Genomic DNA, 27,813 nt, shown 5'->3' with positions numbered 1-27,813 from the left:
TTAATGTGTCTGCTGGCGTCACTATATAGTAAATAAGAACTACCCTCTCCTGTCGAGAAACTGCCACTGATCCAGGGTAAAGGAAACAAGGAGCAAAGCACACTTCTCTTGGTTTGGCATTTTTCTTCTATTTTTAGTGTGGGGTGTCTGACTGGGAATTTGTGCAGCTGCAAAATCTGCTTTTAAAAAATCACTGGCATATTTCTGTGGGCAGCTGACAATCTTACCTGTAATGATCCAAGGAGTGGAATAATCTCTGGCCTCCATACTCCTACATGAGCTATGGAGATGGGTTTTATTTAAGTATGCCTCTTCAGAAAAAAAAAAAAAATAGATTTAATTTATAAAGAAAAATTGAATTTATACTGCTTTTGAGTTTTCGTGTGGGCTGTGATTTATTTTTGGATTATTATTTAACAATGCCTGAGGAGTTCTCTTTCTTTTTTTTACTGTTTTTTTAACAGTTTCTTGACGGAAAGACAGTGGAAATTCTAGAATTAACAAACCAATTAATTAGCACTGAGGCGCAAGGACACGACGTCTGCGTATGTGGCATAAAAATCTTGAGGCAGGCAGAGTTTCCACTGGTGTGGCTCCCTCCCCCCCCCCATGTATTCATGCAGGGAGGAGGTGGGAAACAAAAGAACCAGCTTAAGCCTGCTGAATATTCCCCAAGCTCCAGTGTTTGTAAAATGCTTAAAGATGTTTTCTTATTTTTTCAACAAACAGCCTGGCTGAGAAAACCAACTCTGCCTTCTTCAGTTGCCAGGTCTGCAAGGGATGGAAGGAGCTAAGCTAATCAAGGATTAAGCCAGCAAGTGGATACAGCTGGAGGCTGTTTAAACTATAGGTATAGCCCACTGTCCACAAGCAGAACATGAAGGCAGGAAGAAGGGAGTGGCTATGGGGAGGGAGAGATTGTGTTGCAATCTGAGAGAGACAAACTATATCCCCCCCCCCCTTCCTAAAGTCAGGAGACAGGAGCAAAGATCATCCCCTCCTCTATATTGGAGTTTCTTAAGGATATCTTCCATGATGGGACTAGTCCTGGATATCTCTTCTCCTCTCTGAATGCTGCAGAAAAGGTGTTCGTGGCAACATGGGTATAGTTGCTTGCTTCTCTCTCTTTCTCTATATACTAATGAAACTGATCTGATAACTTTGCGCTTCTCTAACTCTTGTCTTTTGCCTGCACCTTTTTTCTTTAAATATGTTTGCGGTGTTCTGGGTGTTGCTTGCTGGTTGTCTCCTGCTGGGAATGTGAGCCTAGTGCTTGGAAGAAGAGGAGGTACCGGTATTTTAACCCAGGAGGAGGAGAAAACTGTTTTTGGGGGTCCATAAACAACAGGCAAAGGCTTGTAGCTGCATGTTTGAGCCTCCTCCTGGGAAATGGTGGTTTTGGGGTGGGGTTTTTTTTTTGGGGGGGGGGTGTCTGGGAATACAGGATGGTGCTGCTTGAGATGCCTTATCTGTACCAGACCTTTTGTGTGTGCAAGTTTATCATTTGCACAATAGGGGGAAATTTTGTTTTGTATTTATATGTGAATTTCCTTAATTCACACTGCCTGAGAGCTGAAATGCAGCTTTCCTTTGAAATTAATACCTCTGAAATTTGTGGTGTGGTTCTTCAACACAAGTATGAGTATTTAAAAAAAGTATACTTTGTCTGAAAGTGTGCATAAACATGTTAAGATAACACTAAAATGCATTATATTGGAGTGTACATTTGGCGAAATAGCGTACAAAACGTGAATAGTGGAGGAAATGGGCATTAGTTCACTGATGAATTTTCTCCCCCCCAAAATGTGGAAATGTGGGGAACTGAACTTGACTGGAAAATGAGAAAGCCAAATGGAAAGATTCATCCATCCCAGTCTGCAGATACGGTGGTACCTCAGGTTACATACGCTTCAGGTTACAGACTCCGCTAACCCAGGAATAGTGCTTCAGATTAAGAACTTTGCTTCAGGATGAGAACAGAAATCGTGCTCCGGTGGCGCGGCAGCAGCAGGAGGCCCCATTAGCTAAAGTGGTGCTTCAGGTTAAGAACAGTTTCAGGTTAAGAACGGACCTCTGGAATGAATTAAGTACTTAACCCGAGGTACCACTGTACTGTTTCAAAGCATGCATATGTACCTCCCCAATTTCTGTAATAGTATTGCGAAAGTTGAGTGCCACCTCCAATCACTGCTGACTCAAGTGGGCTTCCAGGTGCTCACCCAGGGTCTGTGTTCCTTTGGAGAGATTGGGCACAATGGAGGCTAGTGTCTTAATAATATAGGGTTTATTTTACACATAAATACAACCCTTAGTCTCCAAATGAGCACACAGCAGCAGCGCTACAAAACATTCCAGCTTATCCTTACAGTTGCATCGCCGACATCCTTTCTTGCTCTGCCACTTCTCTTGGTCTTCTGAGGTGAATCCTTTCCTCCTTCCTGGTCCCATATTTCCTAATTCTGCTGTTCCTAAAACCTAAACCTCCTTTATTCATTTGCTCTAATAGTTGGTTCTTTTGATGTTTTGAAGAAGTAATGGTTAATCCCCTCTGGCATCACCTAACAAAGGTCACCTGATTTCATCAACGACTAGGATTAAAGACTACTGCACACTTAGGACATTTACCTAGGTTAATTAACTCTTCACATGCTAATTGCTGATGCTCAGAAGTAGGTTCATACATGGCTCTAGATTACCGTATTTTTTGCTGTATAAGACTCACTTTTCTTTCCTAAAAAGTAAGGGGAAATGTGTGTGCGTCTTATGGAGTGAATGCAGGCTGCGCAGCTATCCCAGAAGCCAGAACAGCAAGAGGGATTGCTGCTTTCACTGCGCAGTGATCCCTCTTGCTGTTCTGGCTTCTGAGATTCAGAATATTTTTTTGTTGTTTTCCTCCTCCAAAAACTAGGTGCGTCTTGTGGTCTGGTGCGTCTTATAGAGCGAAAAATACGGTACATTCTCAAGGTCTGACACAGTCTTTACACATAAACACTAATTAAACACCTCAAACCCCTTACATAAACCCCTTCTAATGCACAATGAGACTGCCTTATAACATACCTCAGTTATAACATACAAGTTCTAATTCAATCCTGTTTCTTTGTTTAGTGGTTTAGTCGTGTCCGACTCTTCGTGACCCCATGGACCAGAGCACGCCAGGCACTCCTGGTCTTCCACTGCCTCCCGCAGTTTGGTCAGACTCATATTTGTAGCTTCGAGAACACTGTCCAACCATCTCGTCCTCTGTCGTCCCCTTCGCCTTGTGCCCTCCGTCTTTCCCAACATCAGGGTCTTTTCCAGGGAGTCTTCTCTTCTCATGAGGTGGCCAAAGTATTGGAGCCTCAGCTTCACGATCTGTCCTTCCAGTGAGCACTCAGGACTGATTTCCTTAAGAATGGATGCATTTGATCTTCTTGCAGTCCATGGGACTCTCAAGAGTCTCCTCCAGCACCATAATTCAAAAGCATCAATTCTTCGGCGATCAGCCTTCTTTATGGTCCAGCTCTCACTTCCATACATCACTACTGGGAAAACCATGGCTTTAACTATACGGACTTTTGTTGGCAAGGTGATGTCTCTACTTTTTAAGATGCTGTCTAGGTTTGCCATCGCCTTTCTCCCAAGGAGCAGGCGTCTCTTAATTTCGTGACTGCTGTCACCATCTGCAGTGATCATGGAGCCCAAGAAAGTAAAATCTCTCACTGCCTCCATTTCTTCCCCTTCTATTTGCCAGATAGATCAGAGGTCTGGCTTGCATCAAGGCAGCTTCTGATTTTGTGAAGTGTGGTGTTTTGATAGACATAAAGTGTAAAGGGACCCCTGACCATTAGGACCAGTCGTGGCCGACTCTGGAGTTGCGACGCTCATCTCGCTTTATTGGCTGAGGGAGCCGGCATACAGCTTCCGGGTCATGTGGCCAGCATGACTAAGCCGCTTCTGGCGAACCAGAGCAGCGCACAGAAATGCTGTTTACCTTCCTGCCAGAGTGGTACCTATTTATCTACTTGCACTTTGATGTGCTTTCAAACTGCTAGTTTGGCAGAAGCAGGGACCAAGCAATGGGAGCTCACCCCGTCGCGGGGATTCGAACCGCCGACCTTCTGATTGGCAAGTCCTAGGCTGTGTGGTTTAACCCACAGCGCCACCCGCTTCCCAGCTTTGATAGACATAAATGGTAACAATTCACTTATTACGGAATAAAGTAACTCATCATTGTGAGACCATATTGTTATACTTTTTTGGGGGGGTGGTGTCAGGCTGTATGGTACCTGTGGGTCCCTTCCAGGTCTGTGATTCTGTATCTATGAGGTTTGGATCTGTAAGAGAAAACCTGCTGAACCAGTCAAGCCAGCTCCTTTTCTTAAGGTAGTGGCCTTAGCTGCTCAGCTGAAAGCTCATTCACACTTCTTGTCCTGACACTTTTCCCTGGGGAAAATTTCTCTCAGCTGGAGCAAACAGCAATTTGGGGCTTCTCCAGATCAACATTTGCTCTGATTTAGTACTAAAGAGTGGGTTTTCCCTGGGAAAGGAGTGTGAGGCAAGGGGACCTGTGCCTAGAAAGCATGGGTCAAGCAAATACTGCTCAGATTAATGTTTTCTAGGCATGGGACAAGCCCTAAGAACAGTACATGTTAGCAGCATCTTAAAGAGTGAACTCTGTTGATACAGAAGCAAATGGATGGGCCTTCTCTCACCTGGCTGGATGTCCCATCATTCTAGGATAGAGAAATCATTTTCTTTTCTTTTCTTTCTTTCTTTCTTTCTTTCTTTCTTTCTTTCTTTCTTTCTTTCTTTCTTTCTTTCTCTCCCTCTCTCTCTCTCTCTCTCTCTCTCTCTCTCTCTCTCTCTCACCCACCCACACCCACAATCAATCTTCTTGTTATATAAATTGCTGGGACCTGGAAATATTTGCTGATCAGCTGCTGACCTGGGCTCCTTTGAGAGTAATGCTTGGATATAAATTTAATAAATAAAACTGAAAATCACCCATATACCCACCATTAGATCTTGAGAAATGACAGCTTTGAGGGGTTTTTTATTTTTTCAAAAAAACCAACTGGTATATAAATTTTAATTAATAAATAAGACAGTATCCAAACTTTCTGGAAACATACATTTTTGTTTCCCAAGCTTTTCTAGCTTGATGAAAAGGTCTCTGGGCCTGGATGTCCACTCGGTGTTGTTTTTGAAGTTATATTTGGTTGTTCTTGTACTGTTTTTATAGCTGTTTTAACTGCTTTCAAGGATATGTCTGTGAAGTACCCTGGGACATATGTGTGGAAGGCGGTTCACAAATAAATTAATGGGAATGATGAGGATGATTATCCGTGTTTGCCCGTCCTGTGTGGAAAGGCTCAAACATCTTCTTTTAAAAATAAAATAAAATCCTGAAGCCATATTGCTGCTTCACTATCTTGTATAGTCAGAAGATTGGAAAATGTGATGTGTGTATCATGGTGATGATTTGTGGAGAGGGTCGTCTCCTCCATCCTGCCCTCCCCCATTCCTGCCTGTGAAGTTGGCAGCTTAACCAATTTTCCAGCTAGGTTGACAAAGGGTCGGCAAGGTCAAGGGACCTGCCAGAGGTTACCCAGCAAGTCATTGGCTCAGCCAGGATTACAGCAGAGGTTAAACAGCTTAACGAAGGCAGAAAAAAATGATTAAATAATCTCTAATCAGGCTGACATCTTGCATACCAAACTTTTTACTTGGTGCAATTATAAATAACTAGCAGGGAAAAAAGCACTTTCTCTTAAGAGTGAAGCTGAGGAGGCTCTGCGCTGGATTCTCCAATATCATCTTCTATAGTTGAAAGATTTGCCCATAGTTGGAAATGATACTCGTTTGCATGAGTGTGCTCTTTTTAAAATCTCTCCCACCCCCAATAATTTGTAAACATGGCTAAACTTCATCCATTCATTTGGATTGGCTCTGATAATAAGGGCAATAATGGAAGGTTCCTTGTAAGACTGCTTGCTGGTCTGATGTTAGGAAAGCTAAGGCAGTAATGTGGCTAGAGCAGTAACAGAGGAACCCCTGTTGTTGGACTATGGTTTAACATCATCCCTGATCATTGGTGAAGTTTGCTGGGGTTAATGGGAGCTTGAGCCTATCAACCCATGGAGGGCAACATGTTCCCCATCCCTGAGGACTTGGGCTAGGGAGACCTGGATTTGAATCCCTCTGTGGACTGTGATGTTCAACCTTGGGATGGTCCATCTCTTCCTAGTGCAATAAACCGGGGTCACTCAGTCTGTGTATGCCATCTTGAGCAACTTGGAGGAAGGGTGAGGCATAAAAGGATTTAAGTAGTTATGGCCATGAAGGAAGTATTGACCATGAGGAATGGCTTAATGTAGAGAAGAGCAGGTTAAGAAGGATGGGGAGCATAAAGATGGTCTTAAGGTGATCAGTTGCCCATTGCAAAAAATAAGACAGATCGCATGAAATATGCATATATTAATCTGTATGTATACTCATGTATGTTTTTCATTTTAAATGTTAGCCATTGCTTCTAAATCCATATCTAATTTAGAAACACTGGCTACAATTTAAATTGGAGGGGGGACCCAGTTATGAAGCCTATGACCACCAGGTGTCCTGTGTTCCTGCTCAGTCCCCTGTCCAGGTGCTCATTGTTTGTGGGCAATTTCAGAGTCCACCTCTGGTCTCCCTTCTTAGGATCCTTTACCTTTAAACTGGATTTGATCTGGAAAGCCTTTCAAATACTACAGTTAAAGCTATCTGGGTCTTCCTGTTAGGGCAGGGAAGGGGAACTCTATTGGCTCTATGGACCATCTCCTGAAGTGGCTCTCCTGTGGGGACCATATTTGGCAGGGCACAGAGGGTTCCAAAGAGTTACGTAATCAAAGTGTCTGAGGCTTCAGCTTTACCACCCATTGGCCAAAGCCTGTTTTCTGCAGGCATCATATGTACAAGCAGGTTTCTCAGGAACTGATCCAGTGGATGGGTGCAGGGCTGGATTAAGACCTCTAGAGGCCCTAAGCACTTAAAATATTTTGGTGCCCCCATATATATCTAATTCAAAATATAAACAATAATAAACCATAAAATAAAATTGTATTTTTCAAAATGAAACAAGAAAGGAGATCCTGACTAAATATTGGAAATAATTTTCTAATGGTGGAACCTTGAAAGGTGATGGGCTCTCCTTCATTGGAGGTTTTTAAACAGAGGTTGGGTGGCCATGTGGATTTTTAGCTGTTTGCTGTGTTGTGGGAGGTTGATATTAGGTGATTGTTTGGGTCCCTTCCAACTCCACAATACTATGATTTCTCCAGTGAGCACTAGTTTGCTCTCCTTGTTGGGATTCTCACTACTAGGATACATTTTCATTTAGAGCGAGAATCTCAAGCCACTCTCTTCTCTTCAAGTCTCTGCTAATTGGCAGATGGATCTTTCCACAGTGTCACTAATGAAAGATTAGAGGCTGTTCCAGCGAGCCTTTGAAAAACCAGAACAAAATTGTATCAAAGTGCGCCAGTCCGCGCTGAGACTTTCTCATTGGCTGAGTGCACCTTTTACAGCCCAATGACTAATTTCTAAATCATACAAGCCAATTATGCCCACATTCCTTTGTGGCAGCTCACAATGATGAAGGCTGCAAAGGACACTTTAAATGGCCAGGAACACCTTAGGTTGCAAATATATAATTGGGATGACAGACACAATTAGCCATTAATAATTCCTTATAGCAGCTGATTAAAGTCTCTTTATCCTGCTTACCAAGATCAAAAGGTCACATGGCTGGAAAATAGAAGAATGAATTAAGATGGTTGAGCTGTTGATAAATGCTCTTCAAGAGAAGAAGCTGCTTTAGTTGTGACAAAAACATGTTTGTTTTTATTCTAGAAATTAATATGGAATTAATATGGAAATTAATATGGAATTACTGCCATTTCCTCCTTCAAGATATATGCTGTTACCTTGTTTTATTATGATTTGGTTTAAACTTTTGAGTTGTATCTGAGTAGGCCCATTGAAATGAATAGTCATGACTAACTTAGGCCCATTAATTTCTGTCATGGTCAATAATTTTAATGGGTCTACTCAGAGTAAAAGTTGGTTGAATACAGCCTTTAGTGTTTATTGTAATATAGTACACAATGGGCCCTATGCAAAATTGCAAGATGCCTTTGAATGGTTGCCATGTTGTAAGTGCTTCTGTGCCTTGTGCAAAGGGTGGCAAATAAACCATCTAAATAAATGAAATTAACATTTGAATAGGGAGGATGTGGAAATCATGGCAATATCTACTTTACGAGGAAGTATAGAGTGGTGGAATGAAATAATCCCTTTTCATTTGTAGAAAAGGGACAAAGAGTTTTGGCCTAGCCATTTATCAGATCTGCTAGTTTTCTAGCTGTGTAGAATTTTATTTTTCCATGTGCCCTGTGAGCCCTCCTTCCACTTGCAGTAGCAAAGCCTAAGTGAGGGATCAGGGATGTACAAACGCGCCTCAGTCACTTCCAACATTCACTTGCAGTTCCGTCTTATATTTTCCATTCTCTTGCAGTTGGTTTATTTTGCATTAAGTCTGTCTTCCAGAAAGATATGGTGGGTTGTTTTTTTATGTAAGGTAAAGGTAAAGGGACCCCTGACCATTAGGTTCAGTCGTGGCCGACTCTGGGGTTGCGGCGGTCATCTCGCTTTACTGGCTGAGGAAGCCAGCGTACAGCTTCTGGGTCATGTGGCCAGCATGACTAAGCAGTTTCTGGCGAACCAGAGCAGCGCACGGAAAGACCGTTTACCTTCCTGCCAGAGCGGTACCTATTTATCTACTTGTACTTTGACGTGCTTTTGAACTGCTGGGTTGGCAGGAGCAGGAACCGAGCAACGGGAGCTGTATCATAGTAAAAACACACATCTTAGCCATCAGCCGATATTTGCAAATCAGTTTCCTTCCCTCTGTGTTCCCTTCCAAAACGAATGAATGTTCTGAGGGGTTCATCCTTTGCAGTCTTAAAGGCAAAGTTAATGAAGTAGATAATTGCCCATCACAAAACCATCTAGGGTTGCAATCTTAGCTATGTCTACTCAGCAGTAAATATCACTGAATTTAGTGGGACTTACTTCCAGGTAAGTGGGGCTAGGGTGCTGTCTTGGCTTCATTTCACAGCTGAATATAAACTTGTCATCCTCTCTCATTTCTCTCATTTGGGAGGGGCAGTTTAGCATTCTGATGATAATTTGCTGGGTTATATGCATTATTCCTTCACTCAGTGTAACTTGACCACATGTAAGTCCTTTTTTAAACTGCAGCATTTTATTTCTAGAAGGTCCAGTTCTAGAAGGCAACACAAAAACTGGCCTTTTTAGTGGTGGCTCCACACCTCACCTGGCATCATCATTAGTGCCAGGCTAAAGCATTTCTTTCTTTCTTTTTGCCAGGCCTTTAGCTCTTAATTATCTGTGGCCTCTTTTAGTGGGTAGGATGTTTTAATCCTGCCTTTTAAAAATAGGATTGCCTTTTAGATTTTATTTATTTTTCTTTTATGCCAGTTTTAATATATGCATTTGTTGGTTTATACACCCTGTCTATCCCACCACTTTTGCCAGCAGTGGAACACTCCTCTCTCACAAAGTTTTGGCGAGGGGGGGGGGCATTCCAGCATGCAGCATTGCCACACCTGACCCTGGGACAGAAAGGACAAGCTCCAAGGCCTTGTGGAACGCCCCCCTCACAGAAACTTGGTAAAAGGGTGTGTGTGTGTTCCAGTGGTGGCAGAAATAGTGCGGTGGCAGCAGGGGACAGAAGGTGGCACATTCCCATTTTGCCTCAGGTGGAAAAATAGGACAGGTCACCCCCGATGGCAAGTGGCCCACGTGGACTGTTTATTGGCAGGTTGGGGAATTCTGATTATTTGGTCATCATGCTGTATAGTGCTGTATAGTGTAAGGGACCCGGGTGGCTCTGTGGTCTAAACCACTGAGCCTCTTGGGCTTGCCGATCGGAAGGTCGGTGGTTCAAATCCCTGTGTTGGAGCGAGCTCCTGTTGCTCTCTCCCACCTTTTGCCAACCTAGCAGTTCAAAAGCACACCACTGCAAGTAGATAATTGGGTACCACTGCAGTGGGAAGGTAAATGGCTTTTCTGTGCGCTCTGGCTTCTGTCACAGTGTCCCATTGCACCAGAAGTGGTTTAGTCATGCTGGCCACATGACCTGGAAAGCTGTCTATGGACAAACACCAGCTCCCTCGGCCTGAAAGCAAGTTGAGCACTGCAACCCCATAGTCGCCTTTGACTGGACTTAACCGCCATGGGGTCCTTTACTTTTACCTATACAGTGGTACCTTGGGTTACAGATGCTTCAGGTTACAGACTCTTCAGGTTACAGACTCCGTTAACCCAGAAATAGTACCTCAGGTTAAGAACTTTGCTTCAGGATGAGAACAGAAATTGTCCAGCAGCAACAGGAGGCCCCGTTAGCTAAAGTGGTACCTCAGGTTAAGAACAGTTTCAGGTTAAGAACGGACCTCTGGAACGAATTAAGTTCATAACCTGAAGGTACCACTGTAGTGCTGCTCTGGGCATGTATATAAATAATGGACTGATGCAGCTGCTGCATTTCTGGGTTCCCCTTGAGGGTGTGGCTATTAATTGACAAAGCCCTTTAGTGGTAAAAGGGGGGGAAAACCGGAAACCTGGCTGTACCTATAACAGTTACATTGTAAAGCTCATGAAAGACTAGCTACATAATTTGTTTGTAACTGGAGGTATCCCTGAGCATTTGCGAGCTGTGCTTACAATTGCACAGTGAATCAAGGGCATTGGATTGCTCTGTTGCACATGTCTGTCCCAGTCTTCCTTGCTCCTTCAACTGCTTATGTTGGACTCTGTTTGCAAAACATCTCCCTGCAGAATCTCAAGCATCGTTGCTACTTTCTTGGTGCCCTGCTAATTCCAATAAGCAGCCACTGGAAGAAAACGTAACCCTGAGCACGGCTTGGTTCATTTTTAACATGGATATACAATGCATGCCATTCCTTCAGTCCGAGACTGGGGGGTGGGGAGGGCAAGAAACTTGCACTCTATTCCTCACTTCTTCTTAATGCTTCTGAAATTTAGTCCTTTTACAAAGCAAAAAATAAAAATAAATGGATTGATCCCACCAAAGATCAGCGGAGGAATCTGTTACCTGTTTCAAGTCAGCTTGGATTTGCCCAGCTTTAAGAGACTAACCCCACCACTCCCTGGTCCTCCTTCTCTTTCAGATATGGAGGAGTTGGCTAGAGAGAGCATCACCCTGTTAGCCAAGCCTACTCTGGAGTCAGGTAGCCCCAATCTCTCCTCCGCTGGGGCTGTCTTTATCATGCTGAAATCTGCCCTTGGAGCAGGGCTCTTGAATTTCCCCTGGGCGTTCAATAAGGCTGGAGGAGTCACCCCGGCTGTCCTTGTGGAACTGGTAAGTGCCAAAGGAAAGACATCCAGATCTCTTGCAGAGTGACAGGCTGCTGGAATAGATAGGTGGGTGGAGGATTGAGGGTCTGATCCTAGCCAAGTGGATTTGGAAGCAAGCCTCATTGCATTTTTAATAGTTTATTTTACTTCTACTCTACCTAGTACTGCCTTCTTTTGCTTTGCAAGGCTCCCCTCCCAGCCATGGTATGTGGATAGGGATGGGGAAATCTATTAATTTCAGTTTCTCGTTTTTCCACTCATAAGTTCAGGACACCCCATTTCTGCAGCAATTCGCACATACATTTTTTTAAAAAGTCTTCGTGAAAATTTGTCAGCATATTTTTGTATGCAATTGTGCCTGATACATTTTTGCAAACAAATTTCCTAAATATTATGCATTTTTGCATGTTGTTTTCCCTAATATGTGGATTATTTTGCACGCTTCTCCCTCAAATGCACATTCCCCACCTCACTTTATTTATGGAGCACTTGCATCACAACATTCAGAGGAGCATGAATTTGGGAGCAATGCTGTGTTTTGGTCCACTTACTGTTTTTGAAAGTGGGAATCAGGTTGATTTGCACTCACACTTGAATTGAACAGGATTTCTCCCCAATTCCTGATGTGCAGATGATTCTCTAGTGGTTTCTGCAAATACACACAGTACTCTTCTCTTTTGCGGGGGGTGGGGCAGGAAAACAGTTTCCTAGTTTTGATTCCTACATTACAGAATTGAAAAAAAAAGAAAGAAACTGGAACAGGATTTTGGAAATGAGCTTTATTTATTAGTTTCATTTATGTCCCACTTCCCCCCAAGGAAAACAGAGCATTGTACATGGCTCCCTGCTCTGCATTTTATCTTCACAACAACAACCCTGTGAGGGAGGTTGAGGTAAGGGAGAGAGTGACTCAGGGTTATGCAGTAACCTTCAAGGGTGAGCATAGTCTTGGAACCTGGGTTTTCCCAGTCCTAGTTCAACCCTCACGGACTCTCTTTGGTGATCACTGGCAGAAAGCAAGCCCTGAATTTTCAGTATGATTTGGGGCTGCTGCAAGCCGCATCTCGCATTGTGGTGGGGAAGGAACTATTTGGTACTTGACTCTATTTCTACAGCTTATTAAACGCAAACTTATTATAGTATCTTTACTTAAGTACCTGGTGCAACTAATGGATTTTAACACTCCTAAATATGCTGTGACTTAGGGATGAATTATTTTGTCAATGCCAGTTCCCCTCTGTTTCTCCTTTTTCCAATCTTAAGTTCGGTTTTCTACGTTTCTGCTCAGGTTTGTGATTTCTTAACATTTTAGCACACGTTTCTCCTAATACGTTCATTTTTGCAAGCAGTTCTTCCTAATACAATGCATTTTCGTATGCATTGCCTTGGTTAGAGTGCTGCATCACAGAATTCAGAGGAGTGCAAATTTTTGAAAGAGATCTGTTTTTGGGTTTGCACTGTTTGCCTCATTTCTTCCCCATTTTAAACTTGGACTTCTGCTTTGCTGCTGGGACCAAGAGAGGACAGCTTGGCTAGTGAGTTTATGTCTGGGCTAGCATCAGTGGCCGGGTTCTCTTAGGCTCTCCCTACTTGAGATGTTGATAGCATTCACAAGCTCTTTCGTTCACTTATCACCTGTGTCTTCCATTATAGCTGCTTCTTAAGCGAGCAAAATCCTTTCTCCATGCAGTGCCTGGCTCTTGCATGTGTTTTGACAATGTCAGAAAAACCTTGCTATGCCAGGTAAAAAACCCATCTAGTCCAGGGTTTTGTTCTGAAACCACCAAATTTCTCTGAAAAGCCAACAAGCAGGACAATGGCAATCCCACATCATTCGGAGGACTTGGGACTGCGGTCTGGATGTGCAACATTTCTGAATTAGTGTGATACTTTCTGCTTGCCTTGCTGGTATCTAGCCTGTCTAGGGATGTGGCTTCCCATCTTCCATTGAGTGATCTACTTTTGAAACTGCTGCTTGTTGGTTTTGCTGTTAGTTTTGCTTCTTACTTTGGTTTTTTTCAATATTAGGTTGCATTTTGTTTCATTTTCAGGTTGTACGTTGACCTTATTCTTTACTGTGTCAGTTGTGTATGTAAGATACCTTGTATATTTTTCAAGAAAGGTGGGGTATAAATTCAATAACAGAAGAGTCGGACACGACTGAACGACTAAACAACAACAACAAAGTAATAATAAAATCTAAAACAGTTGGTTGGGTTCCTGTCCCGCAAAACTACATTTCCGCTTCAAAACTTGCACATCTTTTAATTTAGCAATGAGCTTCTCCACGTGTGTGCGCGTGCAGGGTGAAGGAAATGTATTATAATAATAATTTATAACAATTTATTATTTATACCCCACCCATCTGGCTGAGTTTCTCCAATATGCTACTGAATATAACAGACAAAAACGCTCTTTATTAGGGAATATTGCTTGCATAAATGTCTATGTTAGAAGAAATGCACACTAAAATGCTGATAATTTGCAAGTAAAAAGTAAAATGAAACAGCAAACTGATTTAGAAATCTGGCATGAGAGACTGAACTGTCCTTTCCTAACCCTCTCTGGTGTGCTCCAGCTCCATGGATTTGAAAGGACACGTAAGTGTTTGCAGAGGCCATGAAATGATGATGTTGCTGGATCACCCTGGGTCATTGCTTATCTTTCCATAAACATGAACCTCTGAGATTATCACTCCTGGCCTAATCTCTGACCTTCATGGTCCTGTTGCAAACAAACCCGTGTGAGGCATTTGCTTTGTCTTGCTATGTTAGGCCAGCCTCCCCCAGATGCATTGGACTACAACTCCTATCAGCCCCAGCCAGCATGGCCAAAATACCTGGAGGGCACCAGGTTGGTATTCTGGCAACTGGCATGCTGAGGCAAGTGCCTCCTGCACGGGAGGTTGCACAGGGGCATGGTGGCTAGTAGGCACTGGTAGCATCTAATTCTAGGAAGGTTGCCTAATTTGCCTGCTTAGTTGAGCTCACCCTGATCATGGCTACTCCTGTTACTCCTCTATAGGCTCACGGCTCTCTCCTCTTTGTCTCTGGGTGTTTCTCCCTTTGGCAGGGTTCCTTGATATTCCTGATTAGCGGCTTGGTGATTCTGGGTTATGCTGCCTCCATCAGCACCCAGACAACGTACCAGGGTGTGGTGAGAGAGATCTGTGGGGCTGCCATTGGGAAGCTTTGCGAAGTCTGCTTCATTCTGAACCTGTTCATGATCTCGGTGGCCTTTCTTAGAGTCGTGGGAGACCAGCTAGAAAAATGTGAGTTCTTTGACCCCAGAACCCTTTCAGCATCCTCTAAAATCCCCAGCTGTTCCTCTTTTAATAATATTGTTTATGCGGCTCTTTGTGTAAATAATACCAGTGCTGTTTTTGTGCATAATTAATGACAACACGATCGGCATATTAATATATGATAAAATCACTGGAAGCCATTAATGCATCATACCAAGCCTGTGAATTAATAGACAGCAAATGTCTGAGTGAGCAGGTACCGTATTTTTCACTCTATAGGATGCACCAGACCATAGGACGCACCGGAACATAGGAGGGGGAGAACAGGAAAAAAAATTCTCCCCCTCTCTGCTCAGCGCCCCTTCAGCGAAGCGGGAGGAGAAACGGAGCCCCTTCCATTTCTCCTCCCGCTTCGCTGAAGGGGTGCTGCGCAGAGAGGGAAAGCTGTGCAGTGCCTCTCCAGTGAAGCAAAGCCTGGAGAGCAAGAGGGATCGGTGTGCACTGACCCCTCTCGCTCTCCAGGCTTCAGGGGGCTATCCACAAGCCTTCAGAGAGCAGCGGGAACTCCTGCGGCGCTCCAAAGGCTTGCGGATAGCTGCCTGAAGCCCCTGGAGCGCAGCGGCAGTTCCCTGCGCTCCGGGGGCTTCAGTGAAAGCAACGCGAAGCCTCTGGAGCACAGGGGGAGCTCTCCCTCTGCGCTTCAGAGGCTTTGCGTTGCTATCGCTGAAGCCAAGGAGCCTGCATTTGCTCCACAGGATGCACACACATTTCCCCTTCATTTTTGGAGGGGAAAAAGTGCGTCCTATAGAGAGAAAAATACAGTAAGTTTTAAGCTGGTGCTCAAAACTCATCAGAGTCAGGGGCCTGACTTACTCCAGACGGGAGGTAATTCCAGTGGAATCCATTAGGAAAAATAGGGTGCTGCCCCACCAACTTCAGCCTGCTTTCTGCAAACCCCCACCTGCCTGCTTCCTTAGGAGTCCAGGGCATGGCCCTGCTTTTCAGCTTCCTCCCCTTAGTTTCAGTGTTGCCCTTGTAGAGCTCAACAGGAAGGTGATGGAGGCAGAACTTGAATTAGTTGGTTTTGCATGTCATTAGTTCTGGTGCCACCTACTTACTTCTGGGACTCCCTGCCTTCTGTCCCACCAGCCCTGATGGGCACCAGTCACCCCTGAGGAATTCCACAGACATGGCACCGCCATGGAGAAGTCCCCCACCCCACTGTTGGTAGCTGCATAATACGTCTCGGCTGGTAGCCAGACATTGAGAAAAGCCTCATTGCCTCCTTATGTTCCCTTTTCCCCCAGTGTGTGATTCTTTCTACCCTAATGAAACCTTGAGTGGTGGCATCTCTCGTCAGCATTGGTTCACAGACCATCGCTTCACCTTGTCTGTTTTGTGTGCCTTGGTTATCTTTCCCCTCTCAATTCCAAGGGAAATTGGATTCCAGAAATACACAAGGTAAGAGCTCTGTTGTTCTTGTTCTTGTGATCTCTGTGGCCTGGAGACTGGGCCAGATGGTGAGCAAACTTGCTCCTAAGGGCTCAGCAGGGGCACTGACTTGCCCTCCCCCCCCATTGAGGGCGCACAGTTGTGTGACATGTCAGGTGGCGAATCACGTGATACCACCCAGCTGAGTGGGGATGTGAACTCTGGTCTCCCAGGTCCTGGCCCAACACTCTGACCAACTAGATACTGTATGTGAACCATCATCAATTATGTGCTTCAGATGTCTTGTAAAGACCTATCCTTTTGCACAGATAGGTACCCTGTATCACTGGATTCTTGTTCTATCTTCTTCTTTTTTGTGCTGATTTTCATTGTTTGTACACCACTTAGGAATTTTAAAAATATTAAGTTGTGCGGGACTCATTTTAAACAATAATTTTGTTCGACCCCTAGCAGCCTCAGCTATCATGATAGGAAAATGTAATCCAATGAGGTCTGGAGAGCCATTGGTTCCTCGCCATTAGGAACATAGCAAGCTGCCTTATGCAGAGTCAGACCCTTGGTCCATATAGCTCAGCACTGCCTGCAGTGACTGCTGTTGGCTCTTCAACTACCTGGAATTGCTGGGGATTGAACCTGTGACCTTCCCCACTGCAAGGCAGATGAGCTATGGCTGCCCTTCCCTGTTTTAAGGCACGTCATGAGGTGTATCTACAGGTGTCCCCAGCATCAGAATTGAGGTGTGTGGTTACCGAGATGAGGAACCTTTCCAGTGGTGACTCCTGTTTGTAGAATGTCCTTTCTGGGCAACGTAAGCATCTTCTAGTTCAAAGGATAAAAGCTTTTCATTTGCTGGAACGTCTAATTAGAATCTCTATCCTGGATGCAGTTTTGCTGTTTTTGCTTCTATTTGCCACATCCCTACTGTAAAATACCATACAGTGCCCTTTTGAATGCAGGGGAGCATTGAGCTCCTTTGAGGCAAAATCTTTTAATTTTTCCGTTTGTGTGTTCCAGCATTCTTGGTACTTTGGCAGCCTGCTACCTGATGCTTGTCATTGTAATAAAATACTACCTCAGAACCGATTACGTAGTCAAGCATGAACATCGCCGTTCCTCCGGGTAAGTGTTGGCGTGGCTGGCTGTTGGGCTGGTAGTGGAATTATCAAACATCAGTCCCATGGGCATGATTCATCCACCCCATTGGCTTGCATGGATGTGCTGCTGTGCTGCTGTCATGTTGGAACCTGCCATAATTCAGTTCATAGAATTATAGATTTGGAGGAGCCTCAAGGGCCACCCAGTTCAACCCCCTGCAATGCAGGAAGTTGTTTACCTCTTAAGAGTCTCCAGGGAGCTTGGCTGTTGATTCTCCTATGCACATGGCCCATGTCAATACAGTGGTACCTCAGGTTAAGTACTTAATTCGTTCCGGAGGTCCATTCTTAACCTGAAGCACCACTTTAGCTAATGGGGCCTCCCACTGCTGCCACACAGATTTCTGTTCTCATCCTGAAGCAAAATTCTTAACCTGAGGTACTATTTATGGGTTAGCAGAGTCTGTAACCTGAAGCGTATGTAACCTGAAGCGTATGTAACCTGAGGTAGCACTGTATCCCTGAAGTGTGTAAAATAGATTGTCATCCCCCCCGCCTCTCTCTCACACACACCAGTTACCTGCAGCAGATGACATTGTTATAACTGAATCGGTACCCAAGAGTGATAGTGTTTCATTCAGTGTTGCACATGCGGAGTTCCACTTGAGCAAGGCGACTTCACCTTCCTCTTCTCTCCCTGCATGCACCCAAAATCTGCTCTGCTCTGCTCTGGTCTGCAAGCTTCTGGAGCTGATTTTGAGGGTGCAGGAGCAAATGCCGAGGAGAGCAGGGTGAAGTTATGTTGCGCAAGCTGAATGGCTGTGTTGGCTACAACCCGTAGTGACATATGCTTGATGCAGAAGGGACCTGCCTTCTACTGCTTAATTATCTGCAGAGTTGGGGGTATCTGCAGACATTTTTCTCCCCGAGGCAGAGTAGCAGATGGTGCCCTGCTCCACTTGAAGTCAAGGTGCACAGTGTCCAAGGCAAGACACATTATTTTTGCATGTGGAGCAGAGAACCCCCAACAAAGCACATCTCTGCCCCACTTCTGGGGTAATGAAAAAATACAGCAGTAAATTTACACATTTCTGTAGGTAGTTTATGTACTTCTTCATACTGCGAATAAGTCCGTAAGTGTTTTACTGCATTATAATAACATCACAAAAAATACCAAAAAAATACAATGTTTACAACTAGTAAAGTGTGGCAGATGGACATTGGATCACCCCCCTGAAGACCTTGCAACCAATCAGTGCTGGGTGGAGTGTCCAGCAATCAGGGGAGAGTGGGAAGTTAAAATCTAGAAGCTGCTAGATTAGCAGTTGGGACTTGGAAAGTGTTCAGACTGGGCTTGGATTGGACTTGGCAAGGGCTTGGCTAAGATATTAGCTGGGTGGTTAGGAGTTTGCTAGGCAGGGCAAACCAGATAGCTTCCTTCAAGGGAATGAAGAGATTCCAGAAAGAGTCTAGAAGTGTTTCACTGGATTAACAGATCTAGGAGGAATCAGTTTATTTAGAAACAGTTTTGATGTGGAAGTCGTAAATAAAGTTCTTTATTGCGTCTGTAAAAGAGATTCTTACTTTTGTGCCTGATCAGAGTAACCACTAAGCGTTAACCCTCATTGAGTGTGCATAAATAAAACTTGTTTTGTTTCCAACGTGTCTCATCCTTAATTTATTACCAGTTTAAGGGATAAGTGATCACAGTTTCCCTTTAATTGATGTTAAAGTCCTTGCTGCTGAATATTAGTAAATGCTGCCACATGCAGAGAATCTCCAACCTCCCAAGTGTTGCTGGCAGGGAGTATCTAATTTTAAACACCTAAAACCCGTCACACTGCATCTTTGTGGAGGGGGGAGTCTGTCACAGTCAGTTCCACTTCAGCATCAATACAAACTTAGAGTCACCAGCAAATGGAGACCGTAATAACCGCTAGCAGAACAAAATGCAGGAATACAGCAGAGGCAACCAGTCCCACTTCCAAGAATATAAGCACCAAAAGGTGGGCAAATGTTGCACACTCCCTAGCTATGTCACAGTGCCCCTGGGTCATAGGCTGGGCAAGTTCCCTGTCTGGAACTGCAGAGAGCTGCTGCCAGTCATTGGAGGCAATACTGGTCCAGATGGACAAAGGGTCTGATGTTATGGGACCACTGAGAACTGAGTAATCTTGAATAGTACAATAAAGGGCAGATGGGGCTCATCAGCCAGGGAAGGTAGCCCATCTAGGAGAAGGAAAACACTGATCTTTAACCTCTGCTGCCTTGCAGGGGGTGAAGGCTAAGGAGTAAACCCTACACAAATCCGGAGTGTAGTCCCTAAGATGGTTGGATCTTGCCTTGTACAGCTCCTTTTGGCAACTTCTGCAGCCAAGCTGGTGCCAAACGTATTGCTCTGCTTTCCTTTGGTCCACATTGTGAGGCCAAGTGGGGAGTCTTGCAGCATGGGGAGGTCACTTCAGTGCTGCTAACCCAGTGGTGTGACTTCACCCTCAGAGGCACACTCCATTGTCTCTTGAGACAGACGGATGCCAATTACAACAACAACAGGTGGTGTTGGAGGAGGAATTGGCAGGTAGGGGTTGTAATTTGCCCTCACTCAGTAGAAGAAGCTGCCATATATGTACTGAGTAAGGCCCTTGGTCTCTTGCTTGGTTGGCTGTTGACATCTGAGTTGGCCAGCTGTGATGCTAACACACACCCTTTATCACATTTGCAGGGTCTCTTCCTGGGCTTCAATGTTCAGCGTTATCCCAACAATCTGCTTTGGATTTCAGGTAAGAAGTTTAACCTTTTCTCCTCCTTTCTTGGTTTTCTCCCTCTCCCGTTGTTAAAATAGGCTTCCAAGTCATTTTTATTTATTTGTTTCCACTTGAAATGATGCAAGATTCTACATTCAAGTTTAACTCCTCTGATATAATAAAGAAAAGGGAGTCCTCTTTTGCTTGACTTCCTGAAACAAGTGGTATGTAAATCACAACCAAGCACAGCGCTGCTGATCAGTGGAGGAGACAATTGTGGGACATTGGCCAGAAACATCTGATAGCCGCCCCTCTCTTTTAACGCAATGGGTTCTGAGCAAGAGCAGTCTATGTGGACAATGGGAACTTTGGATTTTACCAAACAAATCCCATGAGGATGCACAGTCTTTCTTAATCCACTACACCAATGATTCTAGGAAGGCCCCCTAAGGTGGGGGACTGCCTCAGGTGTGGGTGAGATCAACAGTTCTGATATGGAGCAGGGGAGAAGGCAGGCAGACAGTGATGGCTTTGGGACTCCAGGAATGGAGGCAGAATGCGTACCAGCCTTTTCCAACATCAGCTCTGTGTTTCAGTGTCATGAAGCGTGCATCACCATCTACAGCAGCATGAGTAATAAGAAGCTCTCCCACTGGATTGTGGTGTCTGTCATGTCCATGCTGTTCTGTTTGCTTATATATTCTCTGACAGGTAAGCAAGCTCCTTTCTACTTGCTCCATCTCTTGGTACCATTTTGTACCAAGCTCTTAATTTGTTTAGGGCCCTTAGTGGCATAGGTGAGAGGAAGTTTTTTTCCAGAGGAAGAGCAATGATGTCTGCTGGACCACCAGGCTTACAGACAGATTCTCCTGAGTCTGGCCAGTGAACAAGGTGATGATGAAGCTTTTCAAGTTTGTTTGTGACAGGTTATCATTGAAGAAGTTGGAAAATGAGGGTAATGGCCAGTTACCAGGGCTGGCTACTTTCTTTTGTCTCTGATGGGCTTCCTACTTTGTGCTAGCATTTAAAATTGTGGTAACACTTATTCATAACATTTCAGGGATTTCTAATTAAAAGCTAAAGGTTGCATTTTAGCCACCTGAAGATCCACTGAGTTCCAAGGAGCTTGCCCCCAGGAAAGTATGCATCAGGTTGCAGTGATACTGACCCTTATAAACTGAATCGTAGAATTGTAGAGTTGGAAGGGATCCTGAGGGTCATCTAGTCCAACCCCCTGCAATACAAGAATCTCAGCTGATGGCCGTCCAGCCTTTATTGTTGTGCTTTGTGGTGTTCCTCTTTGGTGTGTGTAATGAATCTATTCTGCTGCCTGCCTGTTTTGAACTGTCCTTGCTGCTGTGACTAGGGACTTTGCCGGGGATGAAATTCTGGAGACCCTTGTGGTGAGCTAGCTTAATTTTTTTTTTCCATTCCGCCACTGCTTGAAGCAGATCTATCTATCTATCTATCTATCTATCTATCTATCTATCTATCATCTATCTATCTATCTATCATCTATCTATATCTGCATGGTGCGATGCAGCAGTGTGGCAGGCGGTGGTGCTGCGGTGCTGTGTGTGGTGGTCAGCTCAGTGGAATCCCACCTTCGTCGCCAGTGAAATATACTCGGAGTCGAGTGTGAATTTCATGCTCTTTATTCAGCTCGTAGTAGCAATGAATGAAACTTTCCCCAAAACATCGAGCTATATATACATTATTTACACAATGGGCCCCATGTGATTGGCTAATTCTGGGCTGCTCCTGCAAGCCAATCAGGTCGCTAATTCATTTCCATCTGGAGCTGGATTGGGTGGCTCCTGCGGACCAATCAGACTGCTCCATTCTGAATCCTATTGTTCTAGGATTCAGCTCAGTACATAACTCTATCTATCTATCTATCTATCTATCTATCTATCTATCTATCTATATCTATCTATCTATCTATCATCATCATCTATCTATCTATCTATCATCTATCTATATCTATCTCATAACTCTGTTCTCTTATTGTGTGAAGGGACTCACAGAACCTTCCAGCTACCTGCAGGCCCTTCAGCAAGCAAGGGCAACTTAATCTAGAGTCAAGAGATCACAGGGCTAATAGCAAACACATGATATACACAGTTGGTTGTTTTGATGGAGATCCAAGAATGACAACATTGGGGGGAGGGGAGGGCAGGATTCCCCCCCCCCCCAGTGTGTTAGTTTAGATAGGCTGCTTTCTTCCTGCTTCTTTCCAAATTAGTGTCCAGTAGATGACTTCCCTTCCCCTTAGGAATTTCTGGCAGGTACATGACCCTGTAGATGGTTTGTTCTTTATGTTTGGTTCTATGCCTGACATATTGAATTGGTTTTGCTGTATTTCCCCCTTTTGTATCAACATCACATTCTCTGGGTTTGTGTGTGTGTGTGGGGGGGGGGCTTTCGGGCCCAAAGCAGCATATAAATAATTTAAATAAATAATAAACAGCAGAGGTGGCCCTCCAGATGCTGTGGGATCCCAACTCTCACCGGCCCCAATAGTCAGGGGTGGCAGGAGACATACTTGGGCAACATCTGGAGGGACCCAGGTTAGCCTACTATGAAGGCTGCTGGTTCAGTCGTTTTTGAGTTGGGGAGGGGGTGTTGGTGAGAGGGTGCAGCATGGTCTGCAGTTTATTTTGCTCTCCTTACCACACCTAAAGAGCACGATGCTCTGCTCCTCTGTGTAGGGCTCTATGGCTATTTGACATTTGGCGCTGATGTTGCTGCTGACATCCTGATGTCCTACCCAGGAAATGATTTGCTGGTCATTGTAGCTCGGCTGTTGTTTGGCATCTCCATAATCACCATCTACCCCATTGTCCTCCTCTTGGGAAGGTAAGGAGCAGAAGTGTTGCTTTTCCTATGCTTTGACCCTGACGGAAATGCTGTTCTGCTTAATGAGGACTGTCATTGTGTGTAGCTCCTCTGGTCAGAAGCATAGCCTGATTTCCTCTGGGAACAGGCTCATTTTTCTCAAGCATAACCATATTTATAATACAGCATATCTGCTTTAGAATGAAATCCAACCTGTTGCGCCAAAACCATTTATGGCTTGAATTAATGGAATTTTACTCCATTTTATATCCTTCCTTCCTTCTGAGAAGCCCAAAGTTCAGGGCTGCCTCCTTGGCCCATCCCTTTCCTCCTCAAACCACACCATTTTTCTTGCCCCCACCCATTTGAACTACATTACATTTTGATAAATACAGCAACCCCTTATTCCCAAAGAAAAACACATATAGTAAATTACTGCACAATCCTAACCATGTCTACTCGGAAGGTCTTCTTCCTGAATTTAATGGAATTTACTCCCTGGCGAATCAGTTTAGGATTGCAACTTCAGTCCTATATATCCTATATCTACTTGGCTTGGGAGTAAGTCCCACTGAACTCATTGGGACTAATTTCTGAGTAGATATATATGTAGGGTTACACTATCAGAGGTGGAACCTAAGAGATATAGAACTTTGAGGTAAACAGAAAATGCACATTTCAAAAGCAATCCACCAGAATAAATTCTATCTCCTCTTCCTGTGATTATAAATGTAGTCTTATTTCCATGTGTTACAACAAAGAAGATGGAACATGGAACATACAATGGTACCCCGGGTTAAGAACTTAAGTCGTTCTGGAGGTCCGTTCTTAACCTGAAACTGTTCTTAACCTGAGGTACCACTTTAGCTCATGGGGCCTCCCGCTACTGCTGCGTTGCTGCTCCACGATTTCTGTTCTCATCCTGAAGAAAAGTTCTTAACCCAAGGTAATATTTCTGGGTTAGCGGAGTCTGTAACCTGAAGCGTATGTAACCCGAGGTACCACTGTATAGATCAACATTCAACTCCCTTGCCATGTCCATTGTTCCAAATATGTATTATCCCTCTGCCACTGAACCATGGCCCTTTCCAATCTAGGGAAAGTTCCCCCTCTTCCACCATCTGAACCAGCCACTTCCGTAAAGTAGAATCCTGTTGTTGTGTTGTTGTTGTTGTTGTGTGTAATTGCCCATATGTCTATGCTAGGTCAGTCCTACAGGACGTCTGCCTGAGTTCCAAGCACAGCTACCTTCTGACAACTGAGCCTTACGAGAAGTGGATGCGGGTCACTCTCACTACTGCCTGGGTTGTGGTCACACTGGTCATTGCCCTGTTTGTGCCAGACATCAGTGACGTCATCAGTGTCATTGGGGGCATCAGCGCATTCTTCATCTTCATTTTTCCAGGTATGACCATGTTGTGTGCTCTCTGAGGTAAGAGAGGGTGAGGGATCTGCATAACAATGGCTGATCTTTTAGCCCCTCAAAAAGAGGCAAGCTGGATCAGACCAAAGGCCCATCATCTGGCATCCAGTTCTCACAGTGGCCAACTAAAGGTTGGTGAAAAGCTTGCAAGTAGGTCTTGAATGCAGCAGCAAACTCCCCACTTGTTCACCTGAGACTCCAAGAATTGGTGTCACCATTGCTCTTGGCCAGCTATCCTCCATTTTTCTCAGGGAAATTGATTTTTCTCCTCCCCAATCCTAATCATCTAGAAAAAGTTTGTGGGTTGATGAAAGTTTTTGCTTTTTTGCCACCTCCTCCTTGTCCTCCTGGCAAAGTCCTCAGTGATGGATTTAATTATCAAGCAGTCTTCCTAGGAGCAAACTTCTTTTTCAAGTGAGATTTCTTTTTTGGTGCCTTGATTATCACAACGAAAGGTTTTGACCAGAGCTTTGTACTTGAGAAGGAAGCTGATCAAAGTTCTGTTTCACAGCAACCCAGATTTTCTACCAGAAGAAGCTAAACTCGACTGCTTATGTAAACAGCAAGCTAAACACTGCTGCACACCAGCTTTAAAAATAATAATAATGGAAAACTTCTGCTAGTCATGGGGGAAAGGTGTGGTCATGTGTGAGGTCTTGGTCACTGCAGTTCCTACTAGAGCCCTCTTCTCCCCCTTCTGTGGCTTCATTTGGAATTGGCATTTGTAATAATTTATTGGCAGCAGTAAAGACTAGAAGTTTGGGTGCGCATGTACTTTAAAAGAAAGAGAAGATGTGAAGTTGCAAAAGTTTGTGTTTACTTGGTATTGGAATAATCATAATAATCATAATCATAATATAATTTTATTTTTTGTACCCCACTCCCATCTGACTGGGTTTCCCCAGCCACTCTGAGCTGCTTCCTACATGAAAATATAATAAAACATTAAACAACTTTCCTGTACAGGGCTGCTTTCAGATGTCTCCTCAAGGTTGTACAGTTACTTATCTCCTTCACATCTGATGGGAATGCAAACTTGTTCAACTTATAATACTTTCCGTTCAGTTTGCAGTGCTCCTGAAGTTCTTATCTGGCTTAGATTTGAACTCCATGTCAAGGAGCCTGGGAAATGTAGTTTGCCAGGTCTCACGAGTCATTAGGAAAGACAAGCTGGAAACTAGATGCTTCATGACTGCTCATGTCAGTGATGCTGTGAGGGGGATCTGAATTTCTGGAATTTGACTCACCCCTGCTTTCTTTTTCTTTTCTTTTTTGGAGGGAGAGAACTGGCTGCTGTTTTTGGAAAATAGCCCATCTTGCTGACCCATATGCTAAATCAAGCTGAGGAGCGTTTGGCAATGACTAGATGGCGTTGTTAAAGCAGTCAATGTCACATTCCGTACTTGCAACCCTGGGAACCAGACATGGTTAAGCTGCCTTAGAGAGGAAAATTCGGAAGATAAAGAGGATTTGATTAAATGCAAAATAAACATCCATTTTGTTTTATCTAATTTCTATTCTGCCCTTCAATGCACAGTGATCAGAGCAGTCTATAGTATTTTAGGTATTATATACGACCTTTCCTTCCAAGGAGCTCACACAGTTCTCCCCATCCTCCTCCCACATCCTACCTGTGAGGTAGGTTATGCTCCAGGGTCAACCAGTTAGAGCTTCCGGACTCCCTGGTCCTAGACCCACTTCACCACACTGACTCTCAATTGTTAATAATTACAACTGATTGATTGATTGTAATTATTATTAGTGATAACAAATGCAAAGTGATTTCTCTTGTGTTGCAGGACTGTGTTTGGTGTGTGCAGTGGAGATGGAGCCTATCAAGCCAAGGACCAAGTATGTCTGTACTTTCCCAGCCCCCTTTGCTTGCTGTGATTTTATGATTCTATGAATATGAGCTGTTTGTGGCCAAGGGCAGGCATCCCCAGTCTGTACCCAGCAGAGCTTTTAGACTTTAGCTCCCAGCTTTGGGGATGCTGCTTGGGCTGATGGGAGTTGGAGAGCAAAGCTGACACACTGTGTGCCATGCGGGCGGGACTCCCTGAAATTCATAGGCCCGGCTGTGGCCTGCCCATCATAACTGGCTTTTTGCCAGCAATTATTTCTATGACTGTGAAAAAGGTAACACAGCTTGGCATTTCCCCCCCCTCCCGCCCTTTGGCAGGTCTTGCTTAATTACATGGGGAATTGTCACCGTCCTTTGTGGAGCCTTCATCTTTGGACAAAGCACGACGATCGCTCTCATGGAACTGTTATACAAAGTCTAGTCGACCGGTGGAGGCAGTTGCGATGGTAGCAGATGACAGAGACTGTCCTGATACTTGCACAGCCTGATGGGTATTTCCAAGTGATATGGGCAAGTACTATGCAGCTTTTACCAGCTGGGCATAATTTCAATAATAGCCACTTTTTCGCTATCTAATATAGGTATGTGTTGGTTGTGCTTTTCCATACATTGAATGCCCCCTCCTCCCCTCCTGCGGACTGTTGGATAGGGCCCGTTTTCTCTAGCAAATGCTCCTTGGTTGTCTGTTGTAGTGCAGATTTTCATTGATGTTTCAAACCACAGAAAGCTGTTGGATTTCTCCCAAAGCTGCTCGTCGCACAAAGTTACTTAGATGTATGCGAAGTACAGAGGACTCTTGAGAAAACATTAAGCTTTCCATAAAAGACATTCTGCCGCTTCTGCTCTCCATTTCACTCCTCCTCCTCTTAGGAATGTTCATAAAAGGTCTTTGGATTTCTAGGGTTTTCCCCAACCCACACCCCCTAAATGAGGCTCTCGGAAAAATGAGGCTCTGGGAAAGAAATTTATCTATTAGGATAGCATCCAAAAGTTCTGTGGATGTGTGAAACGGGGATTGTTATTTGTTTATTTTTCAGTAACTGTCAGGAGCATTGTTTTCACTTAGTGTGCATGCTTAAAATATATCACCAATGTATGGGTGCTAGAATGCCAGGTTGTTGAGCTGCGCCATTTTACACACTGCTGCAAGAGACCTCATAACGTGTTTAGGAGTCCTTTGTTGCTGAGCCAAGGAAGATGACACGGATGGGGTCAGTGCAGTTGGCAGTTGGCAGCTGGGGAGCTGGTTTTGTACCTGATCCTTCGAGTGGCTCCACCACCTTAGATGGTCCAGGCTTTGCCACCCTGGCCCAAACCAGGTACCAGAAGTTTTGAAATAAAAAATTTGGCCATTTTTTTTGTAAACCTGTCTAGAAGAGGCTCTCCTGCCCCTTTTAGGCTTTGGTGTCTTACCCTGCAGAAAGGAACTGCTAACTTCTTTTTTATGTTAGTGTTGTTCTTGCCAAACACTTGTCAATGAAGGCCTGAAAATGAGGATGAATGCAAAACACTGTGCCATTGGAGAAAAGGCTGGCTTTGCATCTCAAATGTGAATCTAAAAACTCACCCCCGAAGCTTGGGGCACTTAATATATTTCCCTCTCAGTATGCTACACACTTTCAGATGGGTAGAGCATTAAAAGTCACCATGGTTTCCTTCTCCATGTACGTGGCTGGGTTGCTTGGAGGGCAGCAGGGTTCAGGACCAGGGCCAGCCAAGGCACCTTGGAGCCCCAA

At 44.4% G+C, this 27,813-nt stretch overlaps 1 protein-coding gene across 1 annotated transcript; it reads left to right on the top strand.

Moving 5' to 3' along the window:
* Positions 1-627: 627 nt before the first annotated feature.
* On the top strand, positions 628-27,813 carry SLC38A8 (solute carrier family 38 member 8). The gene is made up of 11 exons (XM_083452712.1): positions 628-850; positions 11,235-11,425; positions 14,494-14,692; positions 15,973-16,126; positions 17,132-17,236; positions 19,934-19,991; positions 20,552-20,666; positions 22,667-22,814; positions 23,999-24,198; positions 26,016-26,067; positions 26,396-27,813. Exons 2-11 carry the CDS (start codon positions 11,237-11,239, stop codon positions 26,496-26,498), a joined length of 1,323 nt encoding a protein of 440 aa, XP_083308838.1. The 5' UTR covers positions 628-850; positions 11,235-11,236; the 3' UTR covers positions 26,499-27,813.

The sequence above is a fragment of the Podarcis tiliguerta genome (assembly GCF_965153285.1).
Source record: "Podarcis tiliguerta genome assembly, chromosome: 8".
In the NCBI taxonomy this organism is placed as follows: domain Eukaryota; kingdom Metazoa; phylum Chordata; class Lepidosauria; order Squamata; family Lacertidae; genus Podarcis; species Podarcis tiliguerta.
Note: the sequence above shows the minus strand (reverse complement) of the source record. Positions and strands in the feature narration are given on the sequence as shown.

Coding starts and splice junctions, on each gene's coding strand:
- SLC38A8 (XM_083452712.1), top strand. CDS start 11,237: ATGGAGGAGTTGGCTAGAGAGAGCATCACCCTGTTAGCCAAGCCTACT. Junction 17,237..19,933: donor GAACATCGCCGTTCCTCCGG/GTAAGTGTTGGC, acceptor TCACATTTGCAG/GGTCTCTTCCTGGGCTTCAA. Junction 26,068..26,395: donor CCTATCAAGCCAAGGACCAA/GTATGTCTGTAC, acceptor GCCCTTTGGCAG/GTCTTGCTTAATTACATGGG.